General features: G+C 38.5%; 1 protein-coding gene across 1 annotated transcript in view; it reads right to left on the bottom strand.

Moving 5' to 3' along the window:
* Positions 1–187: 187 nt before the first annotated feature.
* RRM1 (ribonucleotide reductase catalytic subunit M1) overlaps positions 188–27,842 on the bottom strand; it is a 44,459-nt gene continuing 16,804 nt past the window's right edge. The window contains exons 6-19 of the mRNA XM_054440108.2: positions 26,507–26,546; positions 26,085–26,247; positions 19,940–20,081; positions 17,723–17,806; positions 15,908–16,069; positions 15,453–15,532; positions 14,288–14,489; positions 10,860–11,009; positions 10,437–10,658; positions 8,492–8,568; positions 5,242–5,377; positions 3,990–4,085; positions 2,414–2,602; positions 188–866 (exon numbers count right to left, since the gene is read on the bottom strand). Of these exons, the coding sequence (XP_054296083.1) occupies positions 678–866; positions 2,414–2,602; positions 3,990–4,085; positions 5,242–5,377; positions 8,492–8,568; positions 10,437–10,658; positions 10,860–11,009; positions 14,288–14,489; positions 15,453–15,532; positions 15,908–16,069; positions 17,723–17,806; positions 19,940–20,081; positions 26,085–26,247; positions 26,507–26,546 (1,932 nt within the window). The 3' untranslated portion in view covers positions 188–677. The remainder of the gene's footprint in view (positions 867–2,413; positions 2,603–3,989; positions 4,086–5,241; positions 5,378–8,491; positions 8,569–10,436; positions 10,659–10,859; positions 11,010–14,287; positions 14,490–15,452; positions 15,533–15,907; positions 16,070–17,722; positions 17,807–19,939; positions 20,082–26,084; positions 26,248–26,506; positions 26,547–27,842) is intronic.

Below are 27,842 nucleotides of genomic sequence, written 5' to 3' on the forward strand. Positions count from 1 at the left end.
AGCCACTGAATTTTATGTTTAAACATGGGTAAAATGGTAAATTGTATGTTAGGCATATTTTACTACAGAAAGGAAAAAAAAAGAAAAAGGCATATAATTTCCTCCCTGAATTCTCAAAGAACAGAAAATGTTTTTTTTCAAATTTGACTTTTATATGAAAGTAAATGACAAAATTAATCTCATACAATCACTGAGAAATGTTTATCTTTATTTCAGAATAACCTATAGGACCATATCCAGATAAAGGTCCTATCAGTACTTCTCATGAGTTATCACTCAGTTTTGCTTCTAGAGACCCACCAGTCAAAGCAGTAAAACTAAATCTCCTTAACAAAACTGAAGTCTTCAGAAAAGCAGTGCTAAAGGGATGATGAAACCTTACTTAATCACTCCCTGTAAGCAAGATGACTTATTTTGCATTCCTAAAACTTCTACTTTGATTCTCAATATATCCGGTTTTTTTTTCTTTTTTCAAAAGCATTATTTTGGTGAAAATCCCAATATATGAGTTTAAAAAAAAATCATTATCATCGGAACAGTACTTTAAATCAATTATTCCTTTTGCCTGCAACAGGGTCCAGCAAAGCCTTACCACCTCAAGCAAACCCACTATACCTATCTATGCTCAAGAAGTAGTTTGGCTACTGAAGACATGCTGGTCTCCTCCAAGTCTTTCCTCAGGATCCACACATCAGACATTCATCTCTATTCTCCAAAGAGCACACCATGGCTGCTGTGTTCCTCTCCTTCTCTTCTTCCTCTTTTGATACCTTTTCCTTATCTTTTAGCTTCTCCTTATTTAGAGTGAACTGGATTGGATTAGCCGCTGGTCTTGTCCTTAAATAATACATCCCCGTCTTCAAACCCTACAAGGAAAGTAAAGACAATTATTAGAAGAAACTCTGCGAGAATACTAGACATTCCACAACAATATTTAAAATACATTCCTGGCTGGGCGCTGTGGCTCACGCCTGTAATCCCCCAAGAGGGGTAGTGCATGCCTGTAAATTTCGGCTACTCAGGAGGCTGAGGCTGCAGTGAGCCAAGACTGTGTGATTGCACTCCAGCCTGGGCAACAGAGCAAGACTCCATCTAAAATAAAATAAAATAAAATAAAATAATAATATTAAAATAAAATAAAATACATTCCTGGCCAGGCGCAGTGGCTCACACCTGTAATCCGAGCACTTTGGGAGGCCGAGGCAGGTGAATTGCTTGAGGCCAGGAGTTTGAGACCAGCCTGGCCAACATGGCAAAACCCCATCTCTATTAAAAATACAAAAATTAGCCAGGCGTGTTGGCACACACCTGTGATCCTAGCTACTCAGGAGGCTAAGACACGAGAATCACTTGAACCCAGGACAGAGGTTGCTCTGCTGTACTCCAGCCGGGGCAACAGAGTGAGTCTCTGTCTCAAAATAAATACATACGTACATACATACATACATACATACATACATACATAAAATAAAATACATTCCCATGAACCAGATCAAACTTTTTTTTAACTTGGAATTCTATCTCCTCTAGGAGTACTCTCAAAAATGCTTTGTGAGTCAGACAGAAATATCCTGTTCTTTTCACCCCTAAAACAGGCTTATCTCTTTGGAAAGGTCAAACATTTTTATTCTTTTGTCTTTGTTTTTATGTATATGACTTCCAGGTTTGCCCAAGACAATATGTCTGCCTTAGTTTATAACTATTTAGAAAGCCAGACTGTGTCTCTGTGTAACAACAGACTATAAGACTTCAAAGATAAAGATCATCATCTTCTATTCAGTATCCTCAGTCCTGGCACATACTAGATGTTCAATAAATGTTAAATTAAAAAACAAATTTATAATTCTACTTAAATTACCCAATACATTATCAGGGAATAAGAACATAATCCAAAATCACCAGACTTTACAGCTGGCAATGACTAGCTAAGTAAGCTGGCTTTCACTTTATAAAGTGAGAAAACAATGGATGTTTTTGAATAGTGGGTTGACGTGTGCAAAGTTTTATCTGAGGAATGGTGGTAATGCACACAAAATGGCTGGGAGCAGAGATACTAGAAGCAATAAGGTCAGTTTAGAATAACAGCAGCAGTAAAGGAAGGAAGATATTTAAGAAATAATACAAAGGAACAATCAACACAACTTGGTAATTGTACGGAGAGTAAAGGAAGGAAAGGATCACAGGTAACTACAAGTTTTCAAACCTAAGAAGGAAATAAACCTAACAGAAACAAGAAAATCCAAGGCAAGACCTTGTTCTGGTACAAAAACCATGGGTTGGTTTTAACATTCTGGATTTGAACTTAAAGAACTTCTAGGTGATAATATTTAATAGGTGGCTAGAACATAAAATCATTCCAATGCCAAAATATCTCAAGCTGGCAATTAAGTACTCCTTGATATTCTCTACCAACCTGCTTCCAGCCGTAGAAGTGCATACTAGTGAGTTTGCCATAGTTAGGCTCAGCAATGTGGATGTTCAAAGACTGGCTTTGATCAATGAAAGCACCTCTCTCAGCTGCCATCTTGAGAACAGTTTTCTGAGAGATTTCCCACACAGTTTTATAAAGTTGCTTCAGGTCATCAGGAATTTCTGGTATGTTCTAAAGAAGGAAAACCCAATGTTTATTTTACTCCAGTTAAAGAAAGTAGTGTATGATTAATAGAATAATGACACAAGCTTTGACCTTCATTTTACTTCCTGCCAGATCTGACCTTACCATTCAGTATCATATGATATGATCATTATCAAGTTTACCAAGACTATTTAGAAAGTTGAACAAAACCGCATCTAACCAACCAAATATCAATCTGGTGATAGTAATTTCAGCATCCCTTTTTGGTTGGTCATAAACCAATTTTTTAATTGGTTTATGACCCAAACATTCATTCTTCTAGAGGCACTTAAAGAAAGGAAAAGTCAGAGCTAAGCAGCAATAAATGACCCTTGAGTTTTGCAGAAAACACAAAAAATAAGGGCTGTAATTCACAGGGGTCAAGGGAAGCAATGAGATAAAACCCTTTAAATAAGATAGGATTCCAAACTCCCTTTGGAATCCAAAATCAGGTTTTCTTAGGTCTAGGGTTAACTTTCATTAAAACACACAGACTGGCTAATGCTACAGTTTCTGTCATCAAATATGGAACTGTTATAGGACTCTTCATCTGTGTTGCTAAGCAGACCAACATTTAGCCAGACGCCTCTATCTGCAAATAAATGCCTCTTGACTCTTAGTTGCAAATATTTACACGATTTGTGACTCTGTCTTTTGGACTATCAGTCCTCAACCATGATTTTTAATTAAGCTTGACTCTCTTAATTTCAGTCTTTCTATCTATGATCCCCCAAATTTTGATATACTTTGGAATCACTGAAAGAATCTTTAAAAAGTATTGATGTCTGAGGCCAGGCACGGTGGCTCATGCATGTAATCCTAGCACCCTGGGAGGCCAAGGCAGGCGGATCACCTGAGGTCAGGAGCCTGGCCAATATGGTGAAACCCTGTCTCTACTAAAAATACAAAAAACAGCCAGACGTGGTGGCGGGCACCTGTAATCCCAGCTACCTGGGAGGCTGAGGCAGGAGAATCACTTGAACCCAGGAAGCAGAGGTTGCAGTGAGCCATGATTCCACCACTGCACTCCAGCCTGGGTGACAGAGACTTCGTCTCAAAAACAAAAAAAAATTGATGTCTGGTTCCTGTTTCTAGACATTTAATTGGTAAGGAATGCAACCTAAGCTTCAGGATTTTAAAAGCTCCCCAATTGATTCTAAGATGCAGAAAAATTGAGAGCTACTTTTTTATATTATTGCATAAAAACAAGATGGTAAGGGTTATGTAAAGATGTGTACAGTCCTAGCACAACAATGCAGAGGTGAACAGAGCTACATAAGCAAAGCCTAGATGAACACAATGTCTAGCATGAGTGAGGAGGTACCACAATGTCCAATTCAGCCCCTGCAGAGCACACTTCATTTTCATTCTATACCTGGATAGAGCCATTGCATGCAATAATCTGGTTTTTCATCTCTTCATGCCATAGGCCCCGCTCAGTAAGATCTTTCAATAAGTGAGGATTTACAATCTGAATGGAAAAGCAGAAAACGTATGAAGAAATAAATAACAGTGACTGCTTAGAAAAGACTACAGCTTTGAAGCTTAAACTAAAATCACTTAAGAATTATTTAATGCTAGACTGCTTGGTAAATTCTATCTTTTATAAAGATGAGACATCAATGCCACCACACAAAAGCTATATTCCTTTAAGATTTTGACATCTATTATTCAACAAACAATATAATTAGCCAGGCATGGTGGCACAGCATGCCTGTAATCCCAGCTACTCAGGAGGCTGAGGCATGAGAATTGCTTGAACCCAGGAGGCAGAGGTTGCAGTGAGCCAAGATCACGCCACTGCACTCCAGCCTGGGTGACAAAGTGAGACACTTTCTCAAAAACAACATCAACAACAACAAAAACATTGTGGTGTGGTAATCATTATATAATATATACACATATCTAATCATTACTCTGTATACCTTGGATTTATACACAATTTTTATTGTCAATTATACCTTAATAAAGCTGAAAAAATATTTTCATTAAAAAAGAAACATATGGCATTTGCAAAAGTGAAAAGAATAGTGCCTAAGATGGGTAAATCTATAAATACTTAGGTTAAAAAAATTAGAAATGTATCCTTCTCGAACTTTACAGAACTTTATTTCAAGATATTTGGAAATTCATAAATAGTCTTTTAAATTGGGGTTCTCAACCCTAGCTACACATAAGAGTTACCTGGGAACCTTAAAAACAAACAAACAAACAAAAAACCACTGGTCTCACCCACCATAAATTCTAATTGGTAACCAAGTCTGAGAACCACTGCCTTAAATGATACTCCTTTACACATTTTGAGTATCCTAACTTAAGCATCCGGGGGAAGTTATAGAATATATCACTATGATTACATAACGGTTAAACATCATGTTAACTCTACTATCAACAACTTACTTTCATACTCAACCCTCATTCATTCATTCTTTCAACAGATTATTTATTAAATGCCTATTGTGCCAAAATATTAATAACAAATAATAATATTACAGATGAAGATGACTCTGTTTATCAAAGTTTGCACCCAAACTAAGAAAATTGGCAAATTAAACATGAGTGAGCATTTACTCCCAACATCAGGCTTTTGAAAGATCTCCCTGTAGGGCTGGTTGTGAACTGCTCACCTGAAATTCTCCTGACAAGACTCTGCGAGTATAGATGTTGCTGGTGTAAGGTTCAATGGACTCATTATTCCCCAGGATCTGAGCAGTGGAAGCTGTAGGCATCGGGGCAATAAGTAAACTGTTTCTTATACCATACCTAAAGAAAAGGAGATTATCAGGTACTAGTCCCAAAGCTACAATCTGCCAGGAAAGCAGCTACTTTAAGTCACTGTAGTAAATGTAGATAAATGTAGTAAATGTAAATGTAACATCATACATGCATTGAACTCACATGTTGACTTTCAAATTAAACTCCTACAGGGAGGCAATTCCACAGTATGGGTGCTATTATAGCCCACTCTCCTCTTAAATGCCTGACTCCTAAACTGAATTAGTACAATTTTTATTGTTGGCTAGCCTTATCATGCCATGATTTATGCCACTTGGACTGTGGCACTCAGGAATCATAACACTTGATACACTTATCTTGCATAGGGAAATATTCAAATCACTGTTGAAGCGCTCCCCACCTGTATTAGGTTACGTTCATCCAACCCTCATTCTTTTCTAAGTGCCTATAAAATCACTGTGCTAGGCCCCTTCTGGAAAAATAATGATGAGAAAGTAGTCAGAATCAGACAAATATCACCATAATTCTCCATTATCCTGTAAAGAGGAAGAAATTATGCTCAAAGTATATTCTTCAATTATAAGTTCCTGGAAGAAGGTTAACATCTTTTGACTAGTAAGAGAAAATATACTATCTGACGCACTAAGAAATCTCCCAACTGCCCCTGGCTCATCTTCAAAGCTCAGCCTAATTGATACCAATTTTAAAACATCTTTCCTCATCAGGCAGGCACAAATACAAATGTCAAATACAAATATCTACTCTGCAAACATTTTCTCTGACCTGTACCTTTCCATATACCTTAACCACTTGTTTTCTTAGTCTCAAGTTTTTAAAACACAAAGAGCCTGTCTTTCCTACATTCTATACCTATGGATTCATACAGTGCTTAGCATACAGCCTCATATCCTGACGGAGTCTGTACAACTGGATATAGTTTGGCTGTTTCCCCACCCAAATCTCATCTTGAATTGTAGTTCCCATAATCCCCACGTGTTACGGGAGGGACCTGGCGGGAGGTAATTTAATCACAGAAGAGGTTACCCTCATGCTGTTCTCATGAGATAGTGAGTTCTCACAAGATCTGGTTTTATAAGGGGCTTTTCTCCCTTTACTCAGCACTTTGCTTGCCACCCTATTAAAGAAGGACCTGTTTGCCTCCCCTTCTGCTATGATTATAAGTTTCCTGAGGCCTCCCCAACCTGTGGAACTGTTAGTCAATTAAACCTCTTTCCTTTATAAATTACCCAGTCTCAGGCAGTTCTTTATAACTGTGTGAGAACTGACTAATACAACTGGGTTCTCTACTTTTTAGTTATTATTATTTTTTTATTTACTTTTTTTGGGGGGTGGTTCTCCACCTTACTCTGTCACTTTGTGGTGAGGTATCAAGTAAACCACCAACTATCTTCATGTCTTTATTTCCTCATCTGTAAAATAGCAACATCATCTGTCTACAGACAGGTAAATGTTGTGAAAAGTCATACATATATGATATATTCAAACTATGGAATTGTCTGTAATAATTAAAAACATTAGGTAGACCTGCATGTACTAAAAGAGAAAGAGCTCCAAAATAAATCACTAAATAACAAGTCTCAGAATACATCAAGTCTTTTTTTTGAGACAGAGTCTCAGTCACCTAGGCTGGAGTACAGTGGCGTGATCTCGGCTCCCTGTAATCTCCACCTCCTAGGTTCAAGTGATTCTCATGTCTCAGCCTCCCAAGTAGCTGGGATTACAGGCATGCGCCACCATGCCCAGCTAATTTTTGTATTTTTAGTAGAGACTAAGTTTCACCATGTTGCCCAAGCTGGTCTTGAACTCCTGACCTCAAGTGATCCGCCCACCTCAGCCTCTCAAAGTGCTGGGATTACAGACGTAAGCCACGGTGCCCAGCCCAGAATACATCAAGTTTGATCATATTTATATGACAAAACCGTGTATGTGTACCTATCTGCAAATGTACTGAAAAAGATCTAGAAAAATACATACCATTAACAAGTCTTATCTCTGGGAAAAAATAAGTTACTTTTTTGGTTTGTTTTCTGAGACAAATGGTTGGCAGAAGTATGAAGAAGGGCTTTCACTTTCCATTTTATTTCTGTATTTGAGCTTTATTAATAATAAATTTGTGTTCATATACTAATTTTGAAATTAGAAAAAAAGTCATGTATATAAAAAACTAAGCCATAGTATTTTGAGGGAAATATATATATATATATATAAATACAGTACAGGTCCATTTTCTTAAAAGCTGAATTTCCATGTAAATACACGTGTGTGTACTCTTGGAAGAAAACCTAAAGGATGACAGACACTAAGATGCACACAGGTTTTCTGGGGGAGGCAGTATTAGTATAATTTTCATTTTCTCTTTCCAAATCTATGTTTTCCTAAATTTTCTAACATGTATTATTTGAGTAGGAAAACAATTTTAATTTAACAATTTTAAGGCAGTTTTTTTAAAGAGCATTTTAAAGCTACTGCTTCATTCTCCAAATATTAATCACTTTGCATATGCATTAACCCATAAATGACAAAGTCATCACGATAGAAAACAAAAACAATTTGCTTTGTTATGCACTCTGCAAAACATTCTGTCTGCCTTCGAATCCCTTATGCTTATTAGTTTGAAAGGCCTACAAAAACTCAATTTTAAAATTTTTCTTTCATATAGTTAAAACACATTACCCTCCAAAAACTCTTCCAAAATCCCTTATTCCTATGACAATCAATTCAAACAAAAGCCATTTATATGCCCGATGTAACTAAATTGGGAAATAAACAAGAATGAAAAACTTTTTTTTTTTTTAAAAAAAAAGCATAGTTGGAAAAAAGCCTTAATGAGAAACAAAATTACCTAATCTAGGTGTATTAAGTCCCTAAAATAAGATCAACTAATAATAGTAATTCCTACCAGGTACTGAAATGCTTTCATTGTGCCAAGCAACTTCCAGGTTACCATATATATTATCTTACAAAGTTTTTTCCCAAAATAGTTTTGTGAGATAGGCCATTTTAGCCCCATTTGTAATAAATGAGTTTAAGAAGTTAAAATGACATATCTAACTTCTGAAGATCCAGAAGGTGAACCTAAACCCTTCTGCCTTCAAAGCTACTTTACATCTTTTCACTTACTTTGCAATCTTCTCCTTGAGAAGCTTCCAGTCCCATAGGTCTGTAGGAGTAACATTCCACATATCATACTGAAGAATCTAAGGAATACACAACTCAAATTTATTCTACAGCAAGTTAAAACTATGACAAAAAAAAAAAACCCCACAAATGACTAGCTGTCATGTCCCCACATCCCAACAAATGCTGTCTTCGAATCGACCTCTATGAGGAATATAAGCTCCAGAGATTTTCCTGGACAAAATTCCATGTAGTCACATTGATCAGAAGCAGGCTAAGAAAACTGATTATCCCATATCATATCTACAAACCAGAAAACTCTAACATTCATAAAAGCATGTGGCTGATACATTCTTTTTTTAACAGTAAAAATGCTACTTTCTTCAGTGCCTTCATCTGTCCCTTGATCTGTTTACTTAGCTAAAAACACCTATTTTCTAATAACCACACATTAGATTTTCTAATACCAGCAGGAATGTCAGAAATGAAATTAACATTTTATATATAGAAAAGAATCATAGTACTGATAATAAAATGGGAAAGGCAGAATTCTAAGACAGCTCCCCAGATTCCCACACCTTGGTGCACAGGCTATTTATAATCTCCACTTGAGTATGGACATGACTTGAGAATAGGATGGATGTCACTCTAGTGATTATGGCAAAGGTGAAAGGTTTCTGCAGATGTAATTAAGGTTGCAAATCAGCTGATTCTGAGTTAAATAAAAGGAAGATTATGCCAGGGGCAGTGATTCATGCCTGAAATCCCAGCACTTTGGGAGGCCAAGGCAGGCGGATCACTTGAGGTCACAAGTTCAAGACCAGCCTGGCCAACATGGCAAAACCCCATCTCTACTAAAAATATAAAAATTAGCCAGGCGTGGTGCCATACGCCTGTATTCCCAGCTACTTGGGAGACTTGAGGCAGCAGAATTGCTTCAACCTGGGAAGTAGAGGTTGCAGTGATCTGAGATCACACCACACACTCCAGCCTGGGTAACAAAGCGAGACTGTCTCAAAAAAAAAAAAAAAAGCGGGGTTGGGGGGTGGTGGAGGGGTGGTGAGGACATTATCCTATGTGGACTTGACTTATCAGGTGACAACCCTCAAAAGAGACTAGACTGTGCCCCTTTTGAAATGAGAGATGGTCTCTCCCACTGGCCTTAAAGAAGCAAGATGCCATGAGTTCTTGAAATATATTCTGCCAACAACCAGGTGAGCTTGGAAGAGAACTCTGTGTCTCAGACGAGATCACAGCCCTTACCAACATCTTGAACACAGACCCAGAAAAGAAGACCCAGCTAAGCTAAGTCTGGACTCCTGACCTGTGGAAACTGTGAGATAACGAATGCCATGTTTTAATCCACAGAAAACTAACACTGGCAGCATCCCTCTTACATTATTTTAGCAATGACTAGTTCTAAATAAGAGATTAAAACAGAGTATCCTTTTTACTCCAGAGGACAAAGGTATTGAAGTTTACTATGGCTGGTGCAACAAATTACTAAAAACTTGGTAACTTAACAAAAATTTATTCTCTCATAGTTCTGAAGACCAGAAGCCCAAAATCAACATGTTGAGAGGGCCACACACCCTCCAGAGGCACTAGAAGAGATTCTGTTCCTTGCCTCTTATAACTTCTAGTGGTTATCAGCATTCCAAGGTTTGTGGTTATAACACTCCAATTTCTGCCTCCATAGTCACGTTGCTTCCCCTTCTGTGTCTCTTGCAGGACAACTGTCATTAGATTTAGGGCTCACCTGGATAATCCAGGTAAATCTCCTTATCTCAAGGTTCTTAATTACATCTGCAAAAACCCTTTTTTTGAACCAAATAAAATTAAATTCACAGTTTCCAGGAATGAGGATGTGGACATATCCTTTTGTGGGGTCACCATTCAGCCCACTACAGGTACTCACAGGCAAAAACAATTTCATCCATATACTTACTCCTTTGCTAACTGGAGAGCCCTCATAGGTTTCGTATGGGCCCTGCTCCTTGGCAAGGTCACAGCTGGCTTCCAGAGCGCCATAATAAATAGTTTCAAAGATCTGCTTATTCAGTAACTGGGCTTCTGCACTCTCAAAAGGGTATCTCATCAGGATAAAAGCATCTGCCAGACCTTGCACCCCAATTCCAATGGGGCGATGGCGTTTATTTGATAGGCATGCCTTTGTGTCAACAGATTTTAAAGAAAAGGAGAAAACATTACTGAACAGGAAAAGCAACATTCTGTACCAAATGAGACAGACTACCTCTTTTTCTCAAACCATTTTATTGATAACCATTTAAATGATGACTTGAAGATCATGATTGATTCCTTTCAATTTGGATTTCAATAATTACCAATAAGAAGAGAAATCTATTCATACCTCTGGTACAGGATAGTAGTTTATATCAATAATTTTATTCAAGTTTCGGACAACGACTTTAGTGACTTCAGCCAACTTCTTAAAGTCGTATGTGTGTTCTGATGTGACATACATATTCAGGGCCAGGGAAGCCAAATTACAAACAGCAACCTGGAATGCAAAAAACAGGTCAAGAATCACACAATTTTTATTTCCACTTCCTGTGTCAATTACACCACCATGTGAGCCTCTAATACTCTTAGACATTAAAATTTTAAATTTTTATATTTGACTTCTTCCTCTTCATCATTCATCAGTCCATTTCTAAATCCCACTGATTCTATTTCTTCAATACCTAGTCATATGTGTTAGTTATAACATGCATCAGCAAAATAGGTAAGATAGAGAAAGAACCCTATGTTCCACAGTACACAGCTCTATTACCAGACATATATCATACTATGTTATAATTAGCTTTTTACATATATCTATCTCATTATTCAGCAGATGAGTGCCCTGCAATATGGTAGCCACTGGCTACATATATCTATTTAAAATGAAATAAAATTTGAGTTTCTCAGTTGCACTAGTCATATTTCAAGTGCTCAGTAGCCATCAGATACAGAAGATTTCCATCACTGCAGAGTTCTTCAAAACACACATGTCCACCTCACCTTCACTGATATTCTGACAAGCCCTTAGCAACAATGGATCCCAATTTGTGATTTCTGAAAAAGCTCTTCCAGTGATTCCTCCACTACACGAGGCAGTGAGCTTCTTCACACAAGGATCATCTTATTTATATTTACATGTTTAGCACTAGCAACACATCTGGCACACAGTAGGTCTTGATAACGTTGAATGAATACACTTTCTTTTCCACTTTGATTATGACTATCCCAAGCCAAAGTCTTAACTTCTCTTACATGGACTACTGAAAGTTTCCCAGTTGAACTCTTGATGCCCTTCACATCTACTCCATTCTACACATGTTGCCAAATACCCATTTTTTTAAAATATAGCTTGAATCACAGAAGTCTAATAAATGCCAAGGAGAAAAATAGGCAGGAAAAGAAGACAGAGAGTACTGGGGATAAAGATGAAGGGGTATAATTTTTAAACAGAGTTGTCAAGAAAGACCTCATTGAGAATGTTACATATGAACAAAGAATTGAACAGGTTAGAAAGCAAACCATGTGGCTATGGGAAGAGGGGGTGCATTTTAACATTCAAGAGGGAAGAAAGAGCAAAAATCCTGAGGTAGGAGCATGGTTGACATGTTTGAGAAAAAGCAAGAAAATTAATAGGGTTGGAGCAGAGTGAACAAAGGGGAAAGTAACCACAGATGAGGTGGGTTATCCAGTTGTGTAGGACTTTGTAGGGCATTTAAGAACTCTGGATGGAAAGGAATGAAGTACTGATACATGCTACAACATGAATAAAAGAACATGTTAAGTGAAAGAAGCCTGACACAAAAGGCCACATACTATATGACTCCATTCCTATGGAATGTCCACAATGTCCACAAATCTAGAGACAGAAAATATATTAGTGGTTGTCAAGGGCTGAGGGAAGAAGGGAACAGGGAGTGACTGCTAATGGGTAAAGGGTTTCATTATCTAGAATGATAAAAATGTACTACAGGCTGGTCACGGTGGCTCACACCTGTAATCCCAACACTTTGGGAGGCTGAGGCAGGAGGATCACGAGGTCAAGAGATTGAGACCATCCTGGCCAACATAGTGAAACCTCGTCCCTACTAAAAATACAAAAATTAGCTGGGTGTGGTGGCACATGCCTGTAGTCCCAGCTACTCGGGAGGCTGAGGCAGGAGAATCGCTTGAATCCAGGAGGCGGAGGTTGCAGTGAGCCGAGATCGAGCCACTACACTCCAGCCTGGTGACAGAGCAAGACTCTGTCTCAAAAATAAATAAATAAATAAACAAATACTACAATTAGATAGTGGTAATGGTTGCACAGACTTGCAGATATACTAAAAACAAAAAAACACTGAATTGTACATTTTAAAAAGAGTGAATTATAGCTCAATTTGCAAAAAGAAAGAACTCTGTTGAGGTTGCAGTGAGCCACACTCCAGCCTGGGCAACAGAGTGAAATCCTGACTCCCCCCCAAAAAAAAAGGAATTCTGCATGGGTTAGCAAGCCAAAGAGTAGTTTTGTGCAGACAAATGACACTATCTGATTTTTATTTTAAAAATGTCACTCTAGCCTCTATAATATAATCTATCTTGCATAATAGTTACCTCAATATATGTCGATTTCTTCCAACTAAATTAGAAGTTTCCAGAGGGCAGCATATTTATTTATATTCTCAGAGCACTTAACACAGTGTTTTACATATAGCTAGTGCACAATAAATTTTGAATTAAACTGTAACCTTAGCAGTATATTTAACTCACTTTCCATTTACTTCCTGACTTTTCATTTGTCTTTTTTTTTAAGGTCCTAGAATTGAGGATCTACTGCTTCCTCATTTCCATAGTTTACATCCAAGATCAAAGCAGCCTGTCATCCAACTACTACAACAATCTCCCTAGGCTAACCTCTAATCCCTTCTCACAGCAAGACACTGTGTAACCAGAAGCAAGAACCTTCCTTTTCATCTTAACATTTTGATGCTATTTTCCTCTCAGAAACCTACAAGGGCTTCCTATCTGTGACATGTCAGCTTCTACCTTCTATCTCCCTTCCCCCATCCATAGCCATCTCTCCATATTCCAATAATTAATCTACTTGCACCATCAAAACAGACTTAGTTGCCACACTGCACAAAACCCAGCCCTGTCTCTGGTGTATCATACAGACCACTCTTTCCAAATAGAAAGCTCCTCTCTAAAACTTTTTTTTAAAACACCAAATCCATGTCCCATTTCTAGCCTTGATTCTTCTGTGAAGTCTCTTTACAGACTTGAGATTAGAATTTGATCTCACCATTCACTGAGGACTCTCTTTATAAGCTTACATACTTTTGTTGTTGTTGTTGTTTTTGGTTTTTTGTTTGTTTTGAGACAGGGTCTCACTTTGTCGCCTAGGATGGAGTAGAGTGGCACGATCTCAGCCTACTGCAGCCTCCACTTTCCAGGCTCAAGGCTTACATACTTTAAACTGAATGTACATCCTAACACATTTTTGTGTGTGTCCTAAACCAACATAACTGTATATTTCTATTTTTCTTGAGTAAATGTTATTACAATGATGTGTGTATAAGAAAAAACTGTGTCTTTCCCACACGGCTTAGACTAAAAAACATTTATAGGCACAGATCATACCCTTTCCTTCCTTTGCTCTCTGCCTTTAACAGTGTTCTTCTGCTTACAACTATGCAAACTCCCTTCACTTATCTCAAGTGAAATCAAGTGAGGAATTCACAAACAATAACTGCCTAAGGTTCTTTTCTTAGTACTCTAGGAAGAATTTTTTCTACCTACCTCATCTTTGCTGGTGTACTCCACTATTTCTGTGCACAGGTTGCTGCATTTGATGGTTCCCAGGTTCTGCTGGTTGCTCTTCCGATTACAGGAATCTTTGTAGAGCATATACGGGGTGCCTGTTTCTGTCTGAGACTCAATGATGGCATACCAAAGCTGCTGAGCTTTTACAACTTTGCGGACACGACCTTGTTTCTCATAACTGAAAGGCACAGATAATATTATTTAATATATATTCCCTAAAAAAACTTTATTGTAGACAACTTGAAGACATTAAAATATAAAGTTATGAAAACTCTGAAATTTTTTCTAAGTTTTACTAAAGAAAAAAAGGAATATGATATTTATTTTACTCTGGCTAAAGTCATACGGGAAAATGAGGCGGTTTTAGGCTCCTTCAAATGATCCCAATCCCACTAAACCAATAATATCTTTCATAATAAAAAGGAGTAAAAACTAAGGAAGCCAAATCTCTTAAGATTGTGCTAAATTTTTTTTCCTTTTTTTTTTTTTGAGACGGAGTTTCGTTCTGTCACCCAGGCTGGAGTGCAGTGGCACAATCTCAGCTCACTGCAACCTCCACCTCCCAGGTTCAAGCAATTCTCCTACCTCAGCCTCCCAAGTAGCTGGGACTACAGGTGTGCACCACCACACCCAGCTAATTTTTGTATTTTTACTAGAGACAGGGTTTCACCATGTTGGCCAGGCTGGTCTTGAACTCCTGACCTCAAATGATCCACCTGCCTCATCTTCCCAAAGTGCTGAGATTACAGATGTGAGCCACTGCACCTGGCCTATTTAATTTTAATAAACTACTGACATATGTGTCCTAGTCACTCATGATTCCTTTATGCAATATAAAGCATAGCTTATCAAAAGTACTATATGACAGAGCAAAATAATAACCCTACTAGTCATCTCAATTTTTATATGGATCAATTAAAAATCCCAAGAACCTATTTATACATTCCAAAGTTTTAAGAAAGAAGAAGACACAACTCAATTTTGGTGAAGAGTCAGGAAGTAAATCTGACCAAAATTATTAGTCACTTTTTCTCTTAGATGCTTCAAAAGATTCTTGACAAGTACTTTTGATATTTGGACCCCTGAAATAAGAGAAACCATGGTTAAAACATTATTGTTTTCTTTCATATTTTTCCCATACCTTGCATATAGTTTCTCAAATTCCTCTCCCCAAACCTCATCCAGACCAGGACACTCATTTGGACACATCAAAGACCAGTCCTAAAAAGGAAAGGACAAAATCACTCATAAGAAACTTCAAATAGCCAACCATAATCCAGTAGAAACACTGCAAGCATAAGGTGACTTTTACAAGCTCTCTTGGAAATTTGCTGTAGAAATAATCATTTTCAGGTTCAGGCCCAAACATCTAGGTCTGCCTGTTTATACATGACCTTTTAAGCATTTAAGTCACAAAGCATCTACTTTAGAGAATAGAAATATAAGAAGACAAGCACGGCATCCCTTAACTTGTTCAGAATGCCTTCTGTGGCATCACACATAGATGGGCTCTTCCTAAGCATGACTTAAGATGACTAAAAAAGAGAAAGCTCATGTGAATCAAGTTGCTATTACCAACAAGTACCTATCTCTCACCTGATTAGTCTCCACTCGTTTCATGAAGAGATCCGGAATCCAAAGAGCAAAGAAAAGATCTCTGGCACGCTGCTCTTCCTTTCCTGTGTTCTTCTTTAAATCAAGGAATTCAAAGATGTCTAAATGCCAAGGCTCCAGGTAAATAGCAAATGCCCCAGGACGCTAGTGGTAAATAAATCATAATTCTCTTCAGAATAAAAATGAAACAAAGAAACATCATGTCTCCCAAAGCACTTTTATAGTATCTCCTTTGATCTTCACTACAATGAGTTAAATAACATATATAAAAGTATTATAAAAGTGTAAGTTTTCCATATATAATTGTAAAAGTAATATTTTACAATTCTATGAGTAAAAATGAACGAATGATATAAACAAAATGTGAAACAAGATTAACTTTTCTAAAGTGACATGATGAACTACAGATGGAGCCTCCTCTTCAGCAACAGCCCAGCTCTCTTTACACCACATGACATGTACATAAAGCCCAAAGGAAGTTGCTTTGACAGTACAAGCCATGCTCTTATTGAAGGTCAAAAACTTGATCTGTCTTATCAAGGTCCCCAAAGTCCATCAGAGAGAAATTCATAAACTAACAAGTGATTAGTGTGCCTACAGTCACAAAAGGCAGACTCTAGTTGCAAACCATCCTGTTGATAAAATAAAGTAAACAACCCAATTCTCTCAACTTTACTGTTTCTTCTATCAATTAGGGAGAGTTTTTGTTTGTTTGTTCTGTTTTGAGACAAGGTCTAGCTCTATTGCCCAGGCTAGAGTGCAGTGGTATAATCTCGGCTCACTGCAACCTCCTGCCTGCCGGGCTCAAGCCACCCTCCCTCCTCAGCCTCCAGAGAAGCTGAAACTACAGGCGTTTGCCACCACACCCGGTTAATCTTTGTATTTTTTGGGAGATGGGGTTGCATCATGTTGCCCAGGGTGGTCTTGAACTCGTGAGCTTACGCAATCAGCCCACCTCAGCCTCCCAAAGTGCTGGGATTACTGGCGGGAGCCACTGCATCCAGCCAATTAGGGAGAGTTTTGTTATTCCAGTTTGTTTTTGTTTTTGTTTTAAGAACAACCTAGGCCAGGTGCAGTGGCTAACACCTGTAATCCCAACACTTTGGGAGGCCAAGGCAGGTAGATTGCTTGAGCCTAGGAGTTTGATATCAGTCTAGGCAAGAAAGTGAGACCCCCGTCTCTACAAAAAATATAAAAAGTAGCTGGGTGTGGTGGCACAGGCCTATAGTCTGAGCTACATGGGAGGGCTGAGGCAGAAGGATCGCTTAAGTCCAGGAGGTCAAGGCTACGGTGAGCCAAGATCGCACCATTGCGCTCCAGCCTGGGTGATAAGAGAGAGACCAAAAAAACGAAAGAAAAACCTACAGCACATGTTACAACCCTATTTCAAGTAACAAATTTATATGAGTTACAACTTGAGAAACTCTTTGCAAATAAACTATCATGTAAGAAAGCTGAACAGATCAGTGGCTGTCTAGAGCCAGGGATGAAGTATGTGTGGGTAGGGGTGACAGAGGTGACTGAATGTAAAGGTATATGAGGGAGAAAAGATTTTGGGGTAATGGAAATGTTCTACCTCTTTATCAATGTGACGATTACACAAGTGTATACGTTTGTCAAAACCCATCAAACTGTACATTTAAAGTGTATGCATATTAAAATAATTACACCTCCTCAAATTAATTTTACAAGTAAAAAAAAAGTAATTAGAAACTACACATAATGAACCATCTTAAGTGTATATGACTAAATCACCTTTAGTTCTGATTTCCAGTACTTTCAAGTCATGGAGCATACCTTATTCCCACCTTGATCCACATATCGAGCTGTGTTGTTATATACTCTCAGCATCGGTACAAGGCCATTGGAATTGCCATTAGTCTAAAAGAGAGACCATGATAGAAAAGACAGAGGGCACTCAGCAAAGAAAAGAACAAAATGGCCCCATTCTTTTATCAAAAAAGACGCCTAATTTCTAGGTAGCAATCTATGAAGTTTTACCTGCTCTCCATCTCTACTTCTGCTTTGGAAAAATGCCCAAATAAAATCAACAAAATGTTGAATAAATTACAATTATGTACTAAGTTACCTCATGGCATTTCTTTTTTTTTTTTCTTTCTTTCTTTATTTATTATACTTTAGGTTTTAGGGTACATGTGCGCAATGTGCAGGTTAGTTACATATGTATACATGTGCCATGCTAGTGCGCTGCACCCACTAACTCGTCATCTAGCATTAGGTATATCTCCCAATGCTATCCTTCCCCCGTCCCCCAACCCCACAACAGTCCCCAGTGAGATGTTCCCCTTCCTGTGTCCATGTGTTCTCATTGTTCAATTCCCACCTATGAGTGAGAATATGCGGTGTTTGGTTTTTTCTTCTTGCGATAGTTTACTGAGAATGATGATTTCCAATTTCATCCATGTCCCTACAAAGGACATGAACTCATCCTTTTTTATGGCTGCATAGTATTCCATAGTGTATATGTGCCACATTTTCTTAATGCAGTCTATCATTGTTGGACATTTGGGCTGGTTCCAAGTCTTTGCTATTGTGAATAGTGCCGCAGTAAACATACGTGTACATGTGCCTTTATAGCAGCATGATTTATAGTCCGTTGGGTATATACCCAGGAGATACCATCTCACACCACTTAGAATGGCAATCATTAAAAAGTCAGGAAACAACAGGTGCTGGAGAGGATGTGGAGAAATAGGAACACTTTTACACTGTTGGTGGGACTGTAAACTAGTTCAACCCTTGTGGAAATCAGTGTGGCGATTCCTCAGGGATCTAGAACTAGAAATACCATTTGACCCAGCCATCCCATTACCTCATGGCATTTCTAATTTATAATGAGATGTAACAATTACAAGCCAAAGGGATCCAAAATCAAGGTAGCTAAATTTAAACTCTACATCTTCTAAAGGTCGTTATATAAAGAAACACTTTGGGTAGAGTAAAAAAGAATATAAACACTACTACAATGCCTTTTTCCCAAAAGAAATCAAGGCAATTTACAATAAGAATTACATGCAACAGCTATATCAGGGCAATAAATAAGGTAAAAGGAGATTCTCAGCAATAAGTGGACTCTAGAATGATGTTAAGAAAATAGAGACTCCTACGTCTAGAAGATACTTCATCAAATTCTTTAACCCTTCTGATCCCAACACAAGCCTTTAAACAGTCTAGAAAGATAAGTGAGCAACAGCTCACTCTACCACTGTGTAAAGTGCTGTATATATCACAGCACCTCCAAAACACAACATAATGGAATAATTTCCTTCTGGAACTTTATTCTACAGGGTTAGATATTTTCTTCACCTCACAGAAAAGGAAACAAATTCAGACATAAAATAACTAACTTTAGGCCACATTACTAGTTAAGTAGTGGAGCTAGGATTTAAATCCAGGTCTAACTCAAAACTATTATCTTGACTCCCATTGAATAGTAAACTAACAAAGGGCTGAAGTTTACATCATAAAGTGTCAATGCATAAATCTTGAATCCTGGCTCTACCACATATTAAGTGATTGATCTCAGAAAGTAACAACTTTCTAAGTCTCAATTTCCTCACTTGTAAAATTAGACAATGGTACCTTTACTCGCAAGGTTAAGGAATAAAATTCCTGGCATGAGTCTATAATTATAGCTACCTCATAGGGTTGTAGTAAGGGTCAAATGAGTACTTCATGTAAAACATTTATAACAAACTTAACATACAGTAAGCAATCAATAAATGATAACTGCTCTTATTACTGCTAAAATAAGCCAGAATTCTAAAACCTGAGCTAAAAAGGATTCTAGAGATTATCTAGTCAAATCTAAATATCTAATAACATAGATGAAAATGAAGCCAGAAGTAAAATGACTCACTCCAAGTCACATAGCCATTTAGTAATTTAACAGAGACCCAGGACTCCCAAAAAATAGAATACGCCCTCTCAACCATAAATCTGGTTGCTTTTAGACTTGAATCCCCCTTTAAAAGTCAAATGGCAGAAACCTACCCCAGCAATATAGCTGCCAGTAGCCCGAATACAACTCACAGCAACACCAATTCCTCCAGCAGACTTAGAAATCAATGCACATTGCTTTAGAGTGTCATAAATGCCTTCAATGCTGTCATCTTTCATACTCAGAAGAAAACAGCTACGGGGGAAAAAAATGTCTCAACTTAGAGCAAGGAAATGAAGCAGAGTCACAAAAATGATTACTCAACACGAAGACACTAAGGCAAAAAAAAAAAAGAGTTGAAGTTTAGATAGAAAGTTCCTAAGTGTTTTTCAAAGAAGAAAACCCACTTTACTGTACATGACACAATAAAACATATCGAAATATCATTTTAAAATCATCTTGCTGCCTCCCCTAGATAGTAAGTAAATAAGCCTAGGAGGAAGTCTTATAGATAAGTCTAAAATATTAGCTTACATTTTCACCAGACTGCAAACGTGCCACTTTCACATTTTTTCATGCATATTCATAAACATACATCACCGTCTTTTCAGGTTGTTAGTAAGCCAAGAAAAACAAACATTTATGAAAATAATCTCTCCAATTGTCAACCAATTCTTTGATATGTCTACCAAATTTATAGCTCCTTTACAGTCTTTTTAAAGACAACCCCTTTACCTCCACTTTGGATCTCATCCTGCTCCCCACCTCAGGAACCTTACTCTATCAATAATCTCTTCACTGCCTTGAATATTCAATCATGCAAATGGATTCTATCTATTGACTAGGTGTTTATATAAATATTCAGACATTCAGAAAAATATAGAGAATGATGTAACAAATACTCTGTACTTGCCACCTACCTCAAAAAATTAGACACCACAAATATACCCTCATTGCAATCCTATAACATTTTCAAGCATTTCCATTATGACATTTTTACATGTTATACACTTAGAATTTTTCTGGTTGCATATCTGTTTATCATTCTGCAACTTGTTTTAATTCAATATTGTTTTACAGAAATTAATCCTTTTGATACATGTAAACAAACTTTATTTTCATTGCTATAAGGTATTCTACTGTATAAATATACCAACACATTTGTCCCATGTGCCTGTTGATGAACATCTGGATTATTTCCAATTCATTTGCAATTCCAAATAATGCTGCTATAAAAATTCTTGAACACATCACCTTGTGTTTATCTCTAAGCATTTCTGTAGAATATGAACCTAGGAGAGGAACTGCTGGGTTAAAAGATATACACGTTTCACTTTACTAAAGATTCTCCAAAGTGGATGGACAAATCTATTTCTAGCAGTGTATGAGATTTCCTTGTGCTCCACATTCTTGTCAATGCTTGGAATTGTCAGCCTTTTCATTTTTATCAAATATATATATATATATACATAATTTTCATTTTCCTATTGCACAGTTTAACATCTCAGATGTTTATTAGCCAATCAAGTTTTTCTTCCATGCATTATTTGTTTATAGCCCTTGCCCATGTTTCTATTTGGCTTTCTGGTTTTTTCTGTTTTTTGTTTTTTGTTTTTTGAGACAGGGTCTAACTCTGTTACCCAGGCTGGAGTGCAGTGGCATGATCATAGCTCACAGCAGCTTTGACCTCCTGGGCTCGAGCGATCCTCCCACCTCAGCCTTTCAAGTAGCTAGAACTACAGGTGTGCACCACCATGCCTGGCTAATTTTCTACTTTTGTAGAGACAGGCTCTCACTATGTTGCCCAGACTGGTTTCAAATTCCTGCCCTCAAGCCAGCCTTTGCTTTGGCATCCCAGAGTGTTGGAATTACAGGCAGGAGCCACTGCACCTGGCCTTGTTTTTCTTATAATCTCTCAATAGTTAACATGTTGCAAATATCTTCTCCCACTCTGAAACTTGCTTTTTTGGGTTTTTATTGTTGTTGTTGTTGTTGTTGTTGTTTTTGAGATGCAGTCTCACTCTTTTGCCCAGGCTGCAGTACAGTGGCATGATCTTGGCTCACTGCAAGCTCCGTCTCCCAGGTTCAAATGATTCTCATCCCTCAGCCTCCTGAGTAGCTGGGATTACCGGCATACGCCACCACGCCTGGCTAATAGTTGTATTTTTAGTAAAGACAGGGTTTTGCCATGTTGGCCAGGCTGGTCTCCAACTCCTGACCTCAGGTAATTCACCCACCTTGGCCTCCCAAAGTGTGAAACTTGTTATTTGACTTTGTTTTTGGTTCACAGAAGTTTTTAATTGTAATGTAGTCAATTTTTCCAATGTTTTGCTCTATGGTGTTTTGCTCTGAGGTCATATTATATATTCTCCTATCGAGATATAAGTGGAAGTAGGGCCAGGCGCAGTGGCTCACACCTGTAATCCCAGCACTTTGGGAGGCCCAGGCAGGTGGATCACCTGAGGTCAGGAGTTCAAGACCAGCCTGGCCAACATGGAGAAACCCCATCTCTACTAAAAATACAAAAATTAGCTGGGTGTGGTAGCACGTGCCTGTAATCCCAGCTACTCAGGAGGCTGAGGCAGGAGAATTGCTTGAACCCAGGAGGCAGAGGTTGCAGTAAGCTAAAATCGTGCCACTGCACTCCAGCCTCAGTGACAAGAGCAAAACTCCATCTCAAAAAAAAGGTAAGGGGAGGTATTAAGAGTCACAATGTCTGCCACTCACTTTTTTTTTTTTTTTTGGAGTGGTCCCTCCAGAGGTTTTGAGGGAGAATCTGTTACTTGCTTTGTCCAGCTTTTAGTGGCTAACTGCTCTCCTTTGTGGCCACGTGACTCCAATTTCTCCCTCCATCTTTACATCACTTTCTCCCCTTCTGTGAGTCATTATCTCCCTCAGCCTCTCTCTTACAAGGATACTTTTGATTGGATTAATGGCCCACCCACATAATTCAAGATAATCTCTCCATGTCAAAATCTTTATCATACCTACAAAGACCACTTTCCTTATCAGGTAACGTTTACAGGTTCCAGGAATTTGGACCTGACATATTTGGGCAGTCTTTTGCTCTTTCACATGAATTTTAGAATCAGTATGTTGAGATTTTGACTAGAATTACTTTGAATCTATATTTTAACTTGGGAAAAATGGACATTTTTATAAAACTGAATCTATTCCATGTATTTATTATTTAATGTCCTTTAATCATGTTTTCGAGAAATTTTTAAAGAACTTAAAAAACTGGGCATGGTAGCTCATGCCTGTAATCCCAGCACTTTGGGAGGCCAAGGAAGACGGATCACTCGAGGTCAGGAGTTTGAGATCAGCCTGGCCAACATGGTGAAACCCCGTCTGTATTAAAAATACAAAAATTAGCTGGGTGTGGTGGTGCACGCCTGTAATCCCAACTATTTGTAAGGCTGAGGCAGGAGAATCACTTGGACCTGGGAGGTGCAGGCTGCAGTGAGCCAAGATCATGCCACTGCACTCCAGCCTGGGCAACAGAGTGAGACTCTGTCTTAAAAACAAACAAAAAAAGTCAACGATGGACTACACATACGACAGTGGTCATCCAGTAATCTAAGGTTAATTTATTATTGAAGAAAATATTTTTAAAGTAAATTTAGTGTGCACAATGTTTGTACAGTCTACAGTCATCAGTAATGTACTAGGCCTTCATATTCTTTTGTTTTGTTTTGTTTTTTGTTTTTAAGATAGAGTTTCGCTCCTGTTGCCCAGGCTGGAGTATAGTGGTGCGATGTTGGCTCACTGCAACCTCCACCTTCCAGGTTCAAGCAATTATCCTGCCTCAGCCTCCCAAGTAGCGGATTGCAGGCGCCTGCCACCATACCCAGCTAATTTTTGTATTTTTAGTAGAGACAGGGTTTCACTATGTTGGCCCTGTTGGTCTTGAACTCCTGACCTCGTGATCCACCTGCCTCGGCCTCCCAAAGTGCTGAGATTACAGGCATGAGCCACCGCGCCCAGCCAGGCCTTCATATTCATTCACCACTCACTCACTAACTCACCCATAGCAATTTTCAGTCCTACAAGCTCTATTCATGATAACTGTCCTATACAGATGTATCATTTTTTATCTTTTCTTTTTTTTTTTTTTTTTTGGAGATGGAGTCTCGCTCTGTTGCCCAGGCTGGAGTGCAGTGGTGCGATCTTGGCTCACTGCAACCTCTGCCTCCCGGGTTCAAGCAATTCTCCTGCCTCAGCCTCCCAAGTCGCTGGGACTACAGGTGCACACTGCTATGCCTGGCTAATTTTTTTATATCTATATTTTTAGTAGAGACAGGGTTTCACCATGTTGCCCAGGCTGGTTTCGAACTCCTGAGCTCAGGCAATCCGCCCGCCTCGGCCTCCCAACATGCTAGGATTACAGGCGTGAGCCACCGCGCCTGGCCCATTTTTTATTTTTTATCTTTCATAGGGTACTTTTACTGTGATATGTTTGGATACACAAATACTTACCATGGTAATACAAAGGCCTACAGTATTCAGTACAGTAACATGCTACACAGGTTTGTAGCCTATGAGCAGCAACAGGCCATGCCATATATCCTATGTGTGTAGTAGGCTATACCATCTGGGCTTACATAAGTACACTGTAGAATGTTTGCACAAGGAAATCACCTTACAACACATTTCTCAGAATATATCCCCATCATTAAGTAATGCATGGCTGTAGGTTAAGACTTAATTTTCTAACAGCTAAAGTACAGAAACGTAACTGATTGATGTATATTGAACTTATATCCAGATATTTTGCTGAAATCTTTTATTTCTAATAATGTGTCTGCAGATGCTCTTGAGTTTCCTATGTAAAAATCATTTCTTCGAATCATTACAGTTTTGTTCCCTGATTTCCAATCTTTTCTTTTTCTTATTTTACAATGCTGGCTCAGGCCTCCACTACCATACTGAAAAAAGAGATGATACATCTAGGTTTTTAGTGGATAACTTTTGCCAAATTAAGGAAGTTATTTTCTTTTTTTATTATTATTATTATACTTTAAGTTTTAGGGTACACGTGCACAATGTGCAGGTTATTTTCTATATCAATTTTGCTAAAGTGTTTATTACGAAAGAGCATTAAACTGCATAAAATGTTAATGCAATGAATTACATTAATGTATTTTTTGATGTTACCATGTTCTTGAATTCCTGAAACAAACCAACTTGATAATGGCATATTATTTTTTTTAATGTATTACCAGACTGTTAGTGTTCCTTTTCTCAACAAATGGCATCATGATTAGTCCTGTTACTTACTGTATCCATAAATGCAAGAACCATTCTTGAGCCATATTCTGTCAATTTAACCGCCTACATATCTTTTATATATATTTTTATCTTAATCAAGGTATCACTCTGTTGCCCAGGCTAGAGTGCAGTGGCATAATCATGGCTCACAGCAGCCTTGAACTTCTGACCTCAAGTGATCTTCCCACCTCAGCCTTCCAAAGTGTTGGAATTACAGATGTGAGCTAACATGCTTGGCCCTAAATATCTTTTGATCTATCTGCTTCTGTCAATTTCTACTTTCACCTCCCTAATCTAGACTACCACAATTTCTTATATAAACTGCTATAAGAGTCCCCTAACTGGTTCTTGGCACTTACTTTCTTTTTAAAACAACCTTATTGAAATATAATTCACACCCGGAGTGGTGGCTCATGCCTATAATCCCAGCACTTTGGGAGGCCAAGGCGGGTGGATCACCTGAGGTCAGGAGTTCAAGACCAGCCTGACCAACATGGTGAAACCCCATCTCTACTAAAAATACAAAAATTAGCTGGGTGTGGTGGCGGGCACCTGTAATCCCAGCTACTCGGGAGGCTGAGGCAGGAGAATTGCTTGTACCCGGGAGGCACAGGTTGCAGTGAGCCGAGATCGCGACACTGCACTCCAGCCTGGGTGACAGAGTAAGACTTTGTCTCAAAAAAAAAAAAGAAATATAATTCACAAATAATATAATTCCCCATTTAAAGTGTACTACTCAATGGCTTTTAATATACTCATAGAGTTGTGTAACCATCACCACAATCCAATCAATTTTAGAACATTTTTGTTATAAGCATTTGCTTTTTCTCCAATTCATTTACCACATTACAGTCAGAGATCTTTCCAGAATCTAAATCTCATTTAATCAGAGTAGGCAGCTATTAAAAGTTCATTAAATTATTTTTTATGTGATGAACTGCCCAGTTTCTTCAGGTCAAGGTTTATTTCCCTACTCAAAACACCTACCTAGAAAGTTGTGGGCGGTTGGTACCAGCATTGAAGAGAGTGGGTGAAGCATGAGTAAACCACCTCTCAGAAAGAAGATTATATGTCTCAATTGCTGCATCAATGTCTTCTTTGTGGATCCCAACAGATACTCTCATCAACATATGTTGTGGTCTTTCAGCCACTATAGACAAAAGAGGAGTTTTGACATGATGAGACGTCAGAAAAAGTAGGTTGAGATACGTATTTGAATTTTAGAAAAGGATACCAAAAGGAAACTAGAAAAACTTTATACTAATAAACAGGACAATTATCCACAAACTAAACCTAAAGTCCAAAATGTTATCTAGAGTCTAAGTAGGAATATTAAGACTTATAGCTCAAGGCTATACATTCAATATAATGAGTAGAAAATGTAACACACAAACATGTTCATTTCTCACCTTTTCCATTGATCTTCAACAAATAAGACCGCTCTAGCGTCTGGAAAGAGAGAAACAACAAAAAATCTTCAGAGCACCGTTTTTAAAGATGCAGTGGATATATCACCCACAATAAGGCAATCTCTTTAAATCTTCGCCATTTCTATAAAATTTCAAATGAAAAGAATAGCACATTTACTCTTCCTAGCTTCATCTGGAACATTATCATTGGCAGTTTTTTTTTTCTTTTTTTTGAGACGACGTCTCACTGTGTCGCCCTGGCTGCAGTGCAGTGGCACGATCTCGGCTCACTGCGAGCTCTGCCTCCCGGGTTCATGCCATTCTCCTGCCTCAGGCTCCCGAGTAGCTGGGACTACAGGTGCCCACCACCACGCCCAGCTAATTTTTTTTTTCTATTTTTAGTAGAGACAGGGTTTCGCCATGTTAGCCAGGATTATCACTGGCACTTTTTTTAAAAAAAAAATTTTAAAACGTTTTGTAGAGACATGGTCTCCCTGTGTTGCCCAGGCTGGTCTCGAACTCCTAAGCTCAAGGAATCCTCCCATCTCAGCCTCCTCACTGGCACTTTTGTTTCGGCAGAGACTGCATGAAAATTTCTAGAAAAAGCCAGCTCTATACACATTAACAGCAGAAGTTGTAGTATTCATCATCATCATCATCAACTTCACAACAGCTAACACTTAAAAAGTGCCTGTAACAGACTAGGCACTGATCTAAGCAACATATACACTCATTACACTCATTTAATCCCCTGAAGACTCCTCATGGGGATTAAATGAGCAACATATACATCAGGGATTCCTCAGGGGATTAAATGAGTGTATATGTTGTTTAGAGCAGTGCCTAGTCTGTTACAGGCACTTTTTTTTTTTTTTTTTTTTTTGAGACAGAGTCTCACTCTGTCACCCAGGCTGGAGTGCAGTGCCACGATCTTGGCTCACTGCAACTCTCCTGAGTATAAGCAGTTCTCCTGCCTCAGCCCCCCAAGTAGCTGGAATTACAGGCATGCACCACCATGCCCAGCTAATTTTTGTATTTTTCAGTAGAGAGTGCATTTCGCCAAGTGGCCCAGGCTGGTCTCAAACTCCTGACCTCAGGTGATCAGCCCACCTCGGCCTCCTAAAGTGCTGGGATTACAGGCGTAAGCCACCACGCCCAGCCTGTTATAGGCACTTTAAATTGAAATTTAAACTAAATTGGCCGCAGTGGCTCACGCCTGTAATCCCAGTGCTTTGGGAGGCCAAGGTGGGTGGATCACCTGAGGTCAGGAGTTCAAGACCAGACTGGCCAACATGGCGAAACTCCGTCTCTACTAAAAATACAAACATTAGCTGGG

The sequence above is a fragment of the Pongo pygmaeus genome, chromosome 9, assembly GCF_028885625.2.
Source record: "Pongo pygmaeus isolate AG05252 chromosome 9, NHGRI_mPonPyg2-v2.0_pri, whole genome shotgun sequence".
Lineage (NCBI taxonomy): Eukaryota > Metazoa > Chordata > Mammalia > Primates > Hominidae > Pongo > Pongo pygmaeus.